General features: G+C 43.2%; 1 protein-coding gene across 2 annotated transcripts in view; it reads left to right on the top strand.

Annotated features, from left to right (window-relative positions):
* Positions 1-5265, top strand: part of arl3 (ADP ribosylation factor like GTPase 3) — a 28471-nt gene extending 23206 nt beyond the window's left edge. For both annotated transcript variants that reach the window (XM_033034042.1, XM_033034043.1), the window contains exon 6: positions 682-5265. In XM_033034042.1, coding sequence (XP_032889933.1) covers positions 682-729 — 48 coding nt within the window. In that variant the 3' untranslated portion in view covers positions 730-5265. The remainder of the gene's footprint in view (positions 1-681) is intronic.
* The last annotated feature ends 9162 nt before the right edge of the window (positions 5266-14427 follow it).

Below are 14427 nucleotides of genomic sequence, written 5' to 3'. Positions count from 1 at the left end.
TTTGTGATGTTGAACGAAACTGGAGAACCCGGAAGAAACCCATGTGGTCACAGGGAAAACGTGCAAATTCCACGGCGACTGTGCCCAATAGTGTCTGTTTCCTTCATGTCCTCGCCTTTCAGCTCCGTGAGGTAGTTTGGGCAAGGATCAGCAAACCTGATTGCTGAGTTAGTAACGGTGGAAGGTTCAGTGATGGGGAGGTGCAAGGTTCAGTAACTTCCATTGAGGCAGAGGAATGCTTTACTTCTGTGTTCTCCCAATCGCAGGCATCTCCTGTTCTCTCCTTCCCTACATTCTTTCTTTGATTGTCATTACCCATGTATCCCTAATCTCTTTTGATGATAGATCGTGGACCTGAAATGTTAACTCATAAATGCCAATCAATTTTTTGTTTGCCTTCCATACACAGAGGGCTGTCAATCACTTAAGGATTGTTTCCAACCATGAAGAAAATTGTTTATTAATCAAAAAAATAATTTCAGTAATGTAACAATGCAAAATTATAAAAATTTGCAGAATTTTTATAAACTCTGCCCCAATTCTGCTCACAGGTCATTTATCCCCTGCCTCCTATATAACAAAAATAACAAATTATTAAAAGTGTTAGCAGTTTGAGAGTTTTGGCTCCACAATGTAATTTATGCATCTTTATTTGTTTAAAATCTTGCAATTCTATTCCAGGATGGGATGAATTGGGTCTGCAAAAATGTCAATTCAAAGAAGAAATGAAATTGGCTCAAGTACAAAGGAAGGAACCAGTTGGACCATTTCTACTTTGATGATGATAATTAATTGTTATTGACCAAATTCTCCTCTCTTCGCAATTTTAGCTCTGAACCCAGAAGCCACATGGGATTAATGTATCTGATGTACCATTTGAATTTCTGGAATCCTTTTATAAATACTGTATGTGTTTTGTGAATGTTTCTGCAATATATAATTTTGTGCATTTCATACTATCCTTCCGAATACACTGTGCTGCAAACTGCATGGACTGATGTGTGATAATAACTCTTGTGACTCATGCCCGTATTTTCTTTGTTAGCTTTGTTATCTGTAAATTACAATTGTTGCCTGTTTTCACTCCTCCTAACTTAATGTTCCTCTTCACAAGACTTATTTCCCCTTGCGTTTGTGCGGATGAACCATTGTCTATATTTCAACCTCTACTGATTTGATTGCCCTTTATGGGGATACATATCCATTTTCCAATGTATAATTAATATATATATTTTAATCAGAATGATTTGCCATGCATATCCTCGAGGAATTATTTCTCTCTCCTGTTCCTTTGTGGATGCACAAATCTCTGGCGCACCATTTCTCTGAAATCTAAATTGTGGAGGTGCAAGACAGAAAAACAGGTTGGATAGGCGTATGGTTCAGTCGTATGATGCAGCCAATAGATCCAAAGCAAAAGAACCGCAGTAAATTTTACCCAGAGCTTGTTGACAACCTAAATTGATCCAGAAACTGTCCACATGTACACAAGCATGTTTGAACTGCATGCAACTGATAAATTGCCTTAGTCATGTTGGATTTTTTTTTAAACAGATTTTGGTTTATAGAATCCATTTCTTGCGAGGCTTTTGTTTTCACCTCTTGGATAGGAAAGCAGCAAAGCAAATGATTGGCAAAGCTGTAGTGCCGAGGCTTGGCTGATTTAAATCATCTTTAATGAGCTGCGAGCAGATTTGCCATTAAAGAGTTGGAGAGAAAGCAGCTGCCCGGCCGTAGGAATAGAGTAGGGGAGTGGCTGCCAAAGCCTGAGGGGAAAGATCCCTGGCATAAGGTAAATTCTTGGTGTGTGACCATTGTGATTGTCTGTTGTGCTGTGTCAATGGGGGTACCTGTACCTTTCGATGTTACTTATTTGCTTTAAATTTGATCATTCCTTTTGGTTTAGATAAGGCAGAACACTTAAAAGTGTGCATTCCAGTGTCTGGAATGTTTTCCTTGGGTTAATGCTGGTTACTTTTAAATGCAGATTTAGTACAGTGAACTGAACCAGGTTTCTTCATCTACAATACGTGCTGCAGTTGAAATGATGGTGGTGGAAGAACTGGGGGCATTTAACACAAGGGAGGTGGAACGTATACATTCAGCCTCACAAGTCTTGGCATACAACGGATATGCCTGCCTGCAAATAAGAATTTAGGTTATTTTTGCTAGTTTAAGGTTATTTTTTCTGTTAGTAAAACAGCTTATCGGCTATGAATGAATCTAACTAGTTAGGAGGCTGAAATCTAATGTTCGCTGCGGTATTGAGTACACTGTTAAAGGAAAAGCGAAAATATCTATTATTGCAGTGTTTTATTACGTGGAAATAGTTGTGCAGGTTGAAGCAGTGATTTGCTGGTCATCCTCTTTGGACGTTTTAGATTTTTTTTCCTTGATTTTAATTGCTACTCCTAGTTGGGAATGCTTCCTAGTCTGTCCCAGTAGGCATGGATATCCTGTTTGTTCCCCCAGCATGTTTATTACTGACTGAATCGCGCTACTGTGCATGTTCTAAGATGCATCATCCTAGACAGAGCCGCATTATGGTAGCTGAAATACTATCTAGAGAATTATCCCTAGACTGCCTTGACTTTGAAAACTGAAACATTCACCTAGTTTCTTCATCATACAGTGTGTGGAAAGGAACTGCAGATGCTGGTATATACCGAAGAAAGACACAAAGTGCTGGAGTAACTCAGCGGGACAGGCAGCATCTCTGGAGAAAAAGAATGGGTGATGTTTTGGAACGAGACCTGATTGAAGAAGGGCCCTGACCCAAAACATCACCCGTTCTTTTTCTCCAGGGATGCTGCCTGACTCGCCAAGTTACTCCAGCACTTTATGTTGAGCTTCTTCATCATGCAGTGCTGGTCTGACTCCGATGCACTTCTGTCTCTGCGAGATTCTTGTGAAGGGAATGTCAAGTTCTGAATCCCGGGAATAGTTCTGCTGAGCAGCGTTGACGAGGCTTGAGATGGCACCAAAGACCGTTCCAATTTTCATTTTAAATCTTTGGGAAATAGCTGTTGGTGCACTGGTCTCCAGGAGTCCACAGTCGGTGTTGTAGCAATGGGTCAGCTTGGCCTGCTTTTTTTCAACGTGTAGATTATTGTTGTGATATTGATTGTCAGAAGTCAAAACATGTTATATATGTTTGCGCACAAGGTTGTGGAAGTAGCTGGAGCTATATGTTGTGGCAGAGCAGTCTGACCTTTTAACTTGATATTTTCCTCTCAGTATTAAACTAGGTTTTATGATTCAAAAGAAAAGGTTGCTCCCATTGAAATAGGCTGAAATAATCGGACTTGAGGCTTTCTTCATTGTACTCTAGTTAACCATGTTACTTGTCATGGTACTTTACATGCCACTAATGTGCTCTTTTGCACTGTCCTCCACTGTTTCTAATTGAACTCCATACTTCACTCCATGGTTTGTCTTGGTGAATGTTACATACAAAAGTTCTTGTAGTTGCCTTTGATGCTACTAAACATTATTGAAAGGCAAGTCTTCTTTCCATCTCACTGAGAAAGAACACAGCTGGTTTATGAAAATTAATTCCTTCAATTAAATGGTTGCAAATGTGGTGTTTGAGGGTTTTCATATTGAATGGAATCACATGGTGGCAGAAATTGGCATGTACCAATGTTTGCAATGGCACTAAAACACCAATACTAACACGACCATCAATGTATTAGGAAAGCAATAGTTCCCTGGCAGACTCTCCCTTTAAGTTTAAAGTGCAACACCTTGCTGATGTTGCTGAATAAATTCAATAATCGGTCAACTTTTCTCTCAGCAATAACAATGTGGTCTTTGATATTAAAGCAGCTTAGATTGGCCTCTACACTTTGAAAACCTGAAAACTAAGCTGGAAATGTGAACCAGGCCAGAACCATTTTGTAATAAAGGATAAATGCATTTGGTGGGGAATTTCATTAGAAAATGCATTTACTCTCGGATGTTAATGAGTTGCTGTTCATTTCAAACTTATTTGTTCAATTCTGCAACTTGAATGACTGCTAATTAACAAAATCTTCAGATATCCACAAACACATAGCTTCCAAATTTGTAAGCATATTCTATGAAGGTTAGCTCCTGTGAGCAAGATCTAAAAATTCTGATTTTGTAAAGTTTATAACCACTTCAGTGGCACATAAAAACTAAGTTTTCCCCATAGTGTATATAAAACATAATTTAGTGTAATTCACCCCTTGCAGAGGTATCTACAGAACACTTCACGTATAATAGTTTGCTGATCTTCTGTACCCCAAAGTTAATGAATCTCGGAACCATTTAAATTTGTTTAACATGTCAGTAAGCAGTTAAATTTGTTTAAGAAGTGACTGCGAACAGCTCTCATCTCATGCTATGATGGAAGAGATTTCTATGTCAGTACACTATTCTGTTAATTAAGGAACTCATGCACACAGCAATTGCTTTTAACTGCACCTGTGGAAGATTAAGCCATCTCAACATTAACAGAAGTCGTTGACCTCTCTGTTCAAATCCATTTTAATTCAACTACAACCTATTTACAGAGAGCACAGCTGACCAGCAATAAGCCAGTCTCAAATTTCAGCTGGGCAAAGTGCTACTTTTCTGCACCTTAAAATTCTTGCTATAATTCTTCTGGCACTCCTCATCTGCGTTAGTAGATGGAGATTCCTGTCCCTGAACAATTAAGTCCAGCTTCTTGCTTCAATCCCAGTATTACCAATTATCCTTGTACAAATATTGTTTGTAATTTCATTTATAAATTCTGTGACCATAGTATAGATGGTAGAAGTGGAATGGATATTTTTTTGAACACTAAACCTTTTGGAGAGGACAATATGCTTTATTTGGTCTTTCCTAATGCATTCTCTGTGAGTGATTATTGTACTTCAAAGCAGTAATTTAAGCACAGGATTACAACTCTAATGACCCTCTCTTTTTCATGAAGTCCCTTCATATTTGCTTTGCCATCTCTTTCATTTACAATATTTGCAAGTTAAATTTACCCTGGAGTTTATCCAGCATGTGTTTTATTTTGTTTGTGTTGATAAAGTGTAAATGATTGTGGTCCATTAACATGCAGTTAGCATTACATCCTTCATTGGCTGTAGATATTCTATGGTTAAGTTCATATTGTTACTGTGTTATCAATTGTTTGCAGCTTTTCAATAGTCAAAGGATAAAGAATGTGGTATTTTGTCATAGATCACACGGTACACTTACTTCAAATGCAGAATGTCTTGTTCATGAAATAAAGACTATTTAATAAACTATGGAATTGAATTGATTTCATTCCGCTTCACCTGTCAGCCCATTTATCATGAACCCAATATGATGTCGTGATAATCCAGTTCACTACCATAGTTACAATAGTAAATACAAATTGGAAAGAAGAGGTTAAATGATGTGAAGCTTGTTTTTTAAAGACAGAATAAAGAGGTTTGCCAAATCTGTGTGTGTTCCAGGAAGCATCATTATGTGGCAAGCTAAATCTTCCCCCCCCCTGCCCCCCATCTCTTACATTTGTTTTCCAAGCCTCGGTTAAGGATGAAGGTAGCCTATTCACTCCAGCTGTAAAGAAAACAGTCAATTGTACCTTTTTGAAATTAAATAATTCATTCCATTTCTTTAACAAAATTGATTATGCATGTTGGTTATTTGCAGTTTAACATTTAGCATAGCAGACATAAGGACAAATCTGAAGGATTTTTTATGACGAAAATTGGAAGAATACTCCATTTTATAGGTTCTCGAAGAGAATGATTGTACAAGATTGGAATGAGCTTCTATTTCCCCAAAGTTTGTTGCAGCACTAAAGGGGAATGAATGTGGGGTGTGATATCAATGAAGTTGATGAGAAAATATGTCGTGAAATTAGTATTGCAAGAGGAAGAATCTCCAAACAATAAATTTGCCAAGAATGACCTTCCTAGAAATACGATCTGTATTTAAGTTTTGGAATTAACTTGAATGTGTGCATTAAGATAAGTGGGAGGTGTTTGGACGGAATAGTATCTCTAGGAGGCAACTAACATTGTGTAGACACGATGTGTATGTGTTGCGTGCAGGTTAGCAGTAACCTGAATTTGTATAACACTTTAACATGACAAAACATCCCATATGCTTTCAGTCAAGGGTGTTTAATTGCCATAGGAAGGAACTGCAGGTGCTGGTTTATACCGAAGATAGTCTGATGAAGGGTTCCGACCCGAAACATCACCTAGTCCTTTTCGTCAGAGATCCTACCTGACCTGAGTTAATCCAGCATTTGTGTCAACCTTCATGTTTAATTGTCAAAAATGAAATTCTTACTTGCATCAGCATAATAAGCCTGCAAACGCAGTACTCATAGAGAACATAATAAACAACAACAAAAATACATTTAAAAAATAATATTTCTGTAAAACAAAAGCTTGAAGTCCCTAATGCAAACAAGGCAGGCCATTGTTTTGTTGGTGTTTAAAGTGTTCAAGAGCCTGGGAAGAAGCTGTTCCTGAACCTAGAGGTCACAGTTTTCAGACTTCCATAGCTTCTTCTCGATGGTAGAAGTGAAATGAAAGTGTGGGTCCTTGTGTGTAGGATGCTTTTTTAAGGCAGTGCCTCCTCTAGATCCCTTCAGTGGTGGGAAGGGCAATATTCATGATGCTGATGTGGTATCAACAGTGTGACCGAGTTGCAGGTTACTAAGTTGAGCCAAAAAAAGGTAGGTTTTAAGAAGCGTCTTGGAGCAAATCGATAGGTGAGAAGTTGGAGTTGATGGTCTTTACTTAACTCTGTAGTGTTAATGGTGGAGCAGATGAAGAGTTGCTGCCTTACAACGCCAGAGACCCCGGTTCGTTCCTGACCACAGATGCTGTCTGTACGGAGTTTGTACGTTCTCCCTGTGGCTGCGCGGGATTTCACCGCGTGCTCCAGTTTCATCCCACACTCCAAAGGCGTGCAGGTTTGTGGGTTAATTGGCTTCTGTAAATTGTCACTAGCGTGTAGGTTACAACTAGTGTATGGGTGATTGTTGGTCAGCGCAGACACGATGGGCCAAAGAGCCTGTTTCCACGCTGTATCTCTAAGTGGTGAGGGGGATGTGTCACTTTTTGACACTTCCACATGCATACATATTTGCTTCAAGGCTCATAACCTATAAACATATGTAACAATCTGAAAGACTCAGTTACTACACTCGTAACCAATGAAAATTCATTTGGTGAGTTCATAAAAATTAGTGAAGGGGAAAACATTTAATAGGAATCTGAGGGGTAACTTTTTCACACTGAGGTGTATAGAACAAGCTGCCAGAGGAAGTAGTTGAGGCAGGGACTACCCCAATAATTAGGAAACAGACAGGTACATGTATAGGACAGGTTTGGAGGGATATTGACCAAACGCAGGCAGGTGGGATTAGCGTAACTGGAACATGTTGGCCGGTGTGGGCAAGTTGGGCTGAAGGGCCTGTTTCCACACTGTATCATTCTAATGCTCTATAATAAAAAATAGCAGAATAGAGCCAATAAATTTAGGTTTGTCTCACTGGGTAATTTTAACTCTCCTAATCGATTCATATTAGTTTATTGTTACACACCAGAGTGCAATTAAATTCCTTGATTGCAGCAAGCTCAGGGAGTAAACAATATACTTACATTAATGATAAGTAGCACAAGTTCAAAACAGCAGAAAGGTGAAGCATTCGTATGGCTTTTTAACACCACCTTCATGTAAAATATTGCCACTATAGACTGGGATAACAAATGCCAATGGCTTAGATGGGGCCAGAAGCTGGTGCTACCAGGCAGACTTCTTGAAATAATATGCCGCTAGTCTAAGCAGGAAAGGTTCAGAATACACCATGTACGTGAGCCTGGCCTATTGGTCAAAGTTTGAACGGGGAACATTTTGCAACCTGATCATAATTCTTTAAGGTTATATATAGTTATAGATAAGGATAAGGGTGGCACAGTGGCGTGACGGTAGAGTTGCTGCCTTACAGCGCCGGAGACCAGGGTTCGATCCTGACTACGGTTGCTGTCTGTGCAGAGTTTGTATGTTCTCCCTGTGACCGCATGAGTTTCCTTCAAGTGCTCCAGTTTCCTCCTACATTCAAATGACGTGCAGGGTTGTAGGTTAATTGGCTTCTGTAAATTATCCGTAGCGTGTACAATAGGAATTCCGTATGGGTGATCATTGTTCTGCGTGGACCCAAAGGGCATGTTTCTACACTGTTTCTCTAAACTGTCAAGTCAAGTCAAGAGAGTTTATTGTCATGTGTCCCAGATGGGACAATTACATTCTTGCTTGCTGCAGCACAACAGAATATTGTAGACATAAATACAAATTAGATCAGATATATATATCTGCAATAGGCTGTTATAGTTCAGAGTTTGTTTGAAGTTGTGTTTAATAGTCTAATGGTTGTGGGGAAGGAGCTGTTCCTGAACCTGGATGTTGCAGATTTCAGGCTCCTGTATCTTCTACCTGATGTCAGCAGAGAGATGAGTGTGTGGACAGGATGGTGTGGGTCCTTGATGATGCTGGCAGCCTTTTTGAGGCAGTGCCTGCGATAGATCCCCTCGATGGTAGGGAGGTCAGTGGGATGATGGACTGGGCAGTGTTTACAACTTTTTACAGCCTTTTCCGCTCCTGGATGCTCAGGTTGGTGTACCAAGCCACGATGCAACAGGTCAGCATGCTCTCTACTGTGCACCTGTAGATGTTCGAGAGAGTCCTCCTTGACATACCGACTCTCCGTAATCTTCTCAGGAAGTAGAGGCGCTGATGTGCTTTCTTTATCATTGCATCAGTGTTCTGGGACCAGGAGAGATCTTCGGAAATATGCACGCCCAGGAATTTGAAGTTCTTGACCGTTTCCACCATCGACCCATTGATATAAACGAAACTGTGGGTCCCCATCCTACCCCTTCCGAAGTCCACAATCGGTTCCTTGGTTTTGCTGGTGTTGAGGGCCAGGTTATTGTGCTGGCACCATATGGTCAATCGGTCGATCTCACTTCTATACTCTGACTAGTCCCCATTTTTTGTTGGGGTATGTGTGTGGGGGGGGGGGGGTTGGGGGTAACTTTTAAATCTCTCCCTGCACGGGAGACCCGACCTTTTCTTTGTCGGGTCTCCGTTGTCGTTGGGGCTGCAACGAGGAACGGCCTCCAACAGGAAAACCGGGGACTCTGGTGCTGACTACTCACCTCACCGTCGCGGAGCTGGCCGAGTCCAGAGCGGGTGGAGCTGTGGTGGACGCTGCTGCGACCCGACCCCCGGAGATTCGGTGGCTGCAACTGCGGGTTTGGCGTGCGGCACCGGGAGCCCGCGGGTCCCTGGAGGGAGACCGCTTTTCGGGGCTTCCGCAGCGGCGACTTCTCCCGCCCGAGTTGCGGGGTTGAAGAGCACCTGAGCGGGGCTTTACAGCACCGCCCCGCGCGGCTTGGAATGGCCGCGGGAGTTTGCGAGCGCACGCCGGGGGCTCTAACACCAAGACCCGGTGCGCGACCTTGCATTACCCGGCGTGGCTGTAATGGCCACGGGACAATTCGCCATCGCCCGCCGGGGGCTTTGACTTTGACTCTGACATGGGGGGGGGGAGTGCAGTGGAGAGAAAAGTTTTTTTGGCCTTCCATCACAGCAATGTGATGGATGTTTATGTAAAATATGTTGTGTCTTGGGTCTATTTGTTTGTAATGTATGGCTGCAGAAACGGCATTTCGTTTGGACCTCAAGGGGTCCAAATGACAATAAATTGAATTGTATTGTATTGTTGTATTGTATCAGTGATACGTCCCACAACAGTGGTGTCGTCGGCGAACTTGATGATGGAGTTTGCACTATGTGGAGTGGTTCCTGAGGATTGGCGGGTAGCAAACGTAACCCCACTTTTTAAGAAGGGAGGGAGAGAGAAAACGGGGAATTACAGACCAGTTAGTCTAACGTCGGTGGTGGGGAAACTGCTAGAGTCAGTTATTAAAGATGGGATAGCAGCACATTTGGAAAGTGGTGAAATCATTGGACAAAGTCAGCATGGATTTACAAAAGGTAAATCATGTCTGACGAATCTTATAGAATTTTTCGAGGATGTAACTAGTAGCGTGAATAGGGGAGAACCAGTGGATGTGGTGTATCTGGACTTCCAGAAGGCTTTCGACAAGGTCCCACATAAGAGATTAGTATACAAACTTAAAGCACACGGCATTGGGGGTTCAGTATTGATGTGGATAGAGAACTGGCTGGCAAACAGGAAGCAAAGAGTAGGAGTAAACGGGTCCTTTTCACAATGGCGGGCAGTGACTAGTGGGGTACCGCAAGGCTCAGTGCTGGGACCCCAGCTATTTACAATATATATTAATGATCTGGATGAGGGAATTGAAGGCAATAGCTCCAAATTTGCGGATGACACTAAGCTGGGGGGCAGTGTTAGCTGTGAAGAGGATGCTAGGAGACTGCAAGGTGACTTGGATAGGCTGGGTGAGTGGGCAAATGTTTGGCAGATGCAGTATAATGTGGATAAATGTGAGGTTATCCATTTTGGTGGCAAAAACAGGAAAGCAGACTATTATCTAAATGGTGGCCGACTAGGAAAAGGGGAGATGCAGCGAGACCTGGGTGTCATGGTACACCAGTCATTGAAAGTAGGCATGCAGGTGCAGCAGGCAGTGAAGAAAGCGAATGGTATGTTAGCTTTCATAGCAAAAGGATTTGAGTATAGGAGCAGGGAGGTTCTATTGCAGTTGTACATGGTCTTGGTGAGACCACACCTGGAGTATTGCGTACAGTTTTGGTCTCCAAATCTGAGGAAGGACACTATTGCCATAGAGGGAGTGCAGAGAAGGTTCACCAGACTGATTCCTGGGATGTCAGGACTGTCTTATGAAGAAAGACTGGATAGACTTGGTTTATACTCTCTAGAATTTAGGAGATTGAGAGGGGATCTTATAGAAACTTACAAAATTCTTAAGGGGTTGGACAGGCTAGATGCAGGAAGATTGTTCCCGATGTTGGGGAAGTCCAGGACAAGGGGTCACAGCTTAAGGATAAGGGGGAAATCCTTTAAAACCGAGATGAGAAAAACTTTTTTCACACAGAGAGTGGTGAATCTCTGGAACTCTCTGCCACAGAGGGTAGTTGAGGCCAGTTCATTGGCTATATTTAAGAGGGAGTTAGATGTGGCCCTTGTGGCTAAGGGGATCAGAGGGTATGGAGAGAAGGCAGGTACGGGATACTGAGTTGGATGATCAGCCATGATCATATTGAATGGCGGTGCAGGCTCGAAGGGCCGAATGGCCTACTCCTGCACCTAATTTCTATGTTTCTATGTACGGCTACGCAGTCATGAGTATAGAGTGAGTACAGCAGGGGGCTGAGCACGTAGCCTTGAGGTGCTCCTGTGCTGATTGTTATCGAGGATGACACATTTCCACCAATACAGACAGACTGTAAATGAGGTAGTCGAGGATCCAATTGCAGAGGGATATGCAGAGACCCAGTTCTGCGAGTTTGGTAACCAGCTTGGAGGGGATGATTGTATTAAATGCTGAGCTGTAGTCAATGAATAACAGCCTGACATATGAGTTTTTGCTATCCAAGTGGTCCAGAGCAGAGTGGAAAGCCAGTGAGATCACATCCACCGTTTTTTTGTTTTTTTTAACCTTTTTCTATGGTTTGTATGGAAACTTATTATTTATTTTATGTAAAGCACTTTGTTGTCAATGCAAGTTGACTTAAAACGTGCTATATAAATAAAACGTACTTACTTACTTACTTACCGTTGATCTGTTGTGGCGGTAATCGAACTGCAGTGGGTCCAGGTTTTTGTCGAGGTATGAGTTGATTTGCGCCATGATCCAGCCTCTCAAAGCACTTCATCACCACAGACATTAGTGCCACTGGTCGATAGTCATTGAGGCACGTCACCTTACTCTTCTTGGGCACCGGTATTATTGATGCCCTTTTAAATCAGGTGGGAACCTCAGACCTCAGGTTGAAAATGTCCGTTAAAAACTCCAGCCAATTGGTCCGCACAGGTTTTTAAAACACGCCCGGGTATACCATCAGGTCCAGGCACTTTCCAAGGGTTCACCTCTCTGAAGGATCTTCTGACATCGGCCTCTGTGACTGTGACCGAAATACCATCACGGCGAAAGGGGGCTCGGGAAGGCATGAGTGTTCTCCCTGTCAAAGCGTGCGTAAAACACATTGAGCTCATCAGGGAGTAATGCTTCGCTGACATTTGAGCTGCCTCCTGATTTCGTCTTGTAGGAGGTGATTGCATTCAAGCCCCGCCCGCCACTGTTGCCAAACATCCATCTTATCCTCCAGTTTGGAGCAGAAGTCCCTCTTGGCCTTTTTGATGGCCTTACCAAGGTCGTATCTGGACTTCATGTAGGCCACTGTATCATCGGAAGTGAATGCCCTGTGTCTGGACTTCAGGAGAGTGCGGATCTCAAAGTTCATCCAAGGTTTCTGATTGGGAAACACTCGGAAGGTTTTTGTAGGGATGCAGTCCTCCACACATTTCTTTATGAAGTTTGTAACGACTGTGGCGTATTCGTTCAAGTCCGCCGCCGAGTCCTTGAACATTGCCCAGTCTACAGACTCCAAACAGTCCTGGAGTTGTTCTTCTGCCCCCCCCGACCAGCTCTGTGCTGTCCTCACTTCTGGGGGTGCGCTCTTCAATTGCTGCCTGTAGGCAGGGAGAAGCAGCATCGCGGTATGGTCGGATTTACCGAAGTGAGGGCGAGGGATAGAACGATAGGCATTCTTGATGGTGGTGTAGCAGTGGTCGAGGGTGTTAGGTCCTCTGGTGCAGCAGGAGACATGTTGATGGAAGTTGGGGAGTGATTTCTTGAGGTTTGCCTTATTGAAGTCCCCAGCAATGGTGGTAAATGCCTCGGGGTAAGACGTCTGGTGTTTGTTGACCACGGCGTGCAGCTCCTCCAATGCCAGACGGACGTCTGCCTGGGGTGGGATGTAGACCGCTGTCAGGATGATGGAGGAGAATTCCCTCGGTAGGTAGAAGGGACGGCACTTCACCGCCAGATGTTCGAGGTGTGGAGAGCAGGAGTTGGATGGGACTGCCACATCTGAGCACAACGCAGAGTTGACTATGAGGCAGACGCCCCCTCCTCTCCCTTTCCCAGATGCCTGCGTAAGGTGCATGTGATAGATGGAGAACCCTTCAGGCTGGTCCGCTGAGTCTGGGGAGCTGGGGGTGAGCCATGTCTCTGTGAAATAGAACACAGAGCATTCCCTCAGCTTGCTTTAGTAAAGCAGCCTTGCCCTTAAGTCCTCCACTTGGTTTTCTAGTGACTGGACGTTAGCCAGTAGGATGGTAGGGAGAGGGGGCCGAAGTCCCCTACGCTTCAGTCTTACTTGTAGTCCTGCCCGACGGTGTTTAAAGGTACAGTACTTACTATACCTGCGCGCCGCCGCGAGGTTGGGGATTCCCCTCCGTTCGGGGATTCCCTTACCATCGCTATCTTCGGGTAACTGTATGTACCTATTTAAATAATCTATACTTTGTAAGCGCATTAATTATTCCTCTCTTAACCAAAATCTAGTCAACTGGTTATTGCGTGAGTGGGTGATATTAACTCCCCTGTGGAACGTAAGAACAGTAGCAACCAGCTCTTTATTTTTATATATTGCAGCAGACTTGAATCTACTTTGTGGTGCAGATATTTTTGTGCATAAATTGGTCCACTCAGGATGCAACTTTACGGTGAGAGGGGTAAAGTTTAAAGGAGATGTGAGGAGCAACGATTTACAGAGGGTAGCAAGTGCCTGGAACATGTGGTCAGTTGTGGTGGTTGAGGCAGATGCAGTAGTAGCTTTTAAAAGGCTTTTGGATAGGCAAATAGATAAGCAGGGAATGGAGGGATATGGATTATTCCTATGTAGATAAGAGATAATCTTTTTATCACAAAAGATAGACATAAAATGCCGGAGTAACTCAGCAGGTCGGGCAGCATCTCTGGAGAAAAAGAATAGGTGACGTTTGGGTTGGACCTCTTCAGACGACCCTATGTTTCTCCAGAGATGCGGCCTGACCTGCTGAGTTACTCTCACATTTTGTGTCTCTCTTCTGTACAAATCAGCATTTGCCGTTCCTACACATACTGATCTTGGTATCACGTTTGGCACAGACATTGTGGGTCGAAGGGCCTGTTTTTTGTGCTGCATTGTTCTATGTTCAACATCCATATTATCTCCTGGGTTCTCACTGGCTTTGCCTACTAAGGCTTAGAGAGTCAGAAGACCCAAAATATCACGTTTTGCCTGACCACCCGTCTTCCTGCAGTAATAGGTTTTTATGGTTGCTCAACTTTCCAGCATCTGCAGTCCCTTGTGTCTCCAAGACTGGGAATGATCTGGCCTCAACAACACTGTTTAGTTTAGTTGAGAGGTACAGCGCGGAAACAGTCCATTCGGCCCACCAAG

This window comes from Amblyraja radiata, chromosome 15, assembly GCF_010909765.2.
Source record: "Amblyraja radiata isolate CabotCenter1 chromosome 15, sAmbRad1.1.pri, whole genome shotgun sequence".
Classification (NCBI taxonomy): Eukaryota; Metazoa; Chordata; class Chondrichthyes; order Rajiformes; family Rajidae; genus Amblyraja; species Amblyraja radiata.
This window is presented reverse-complemented; position numbering and strand designations above follow the sequence as displayed.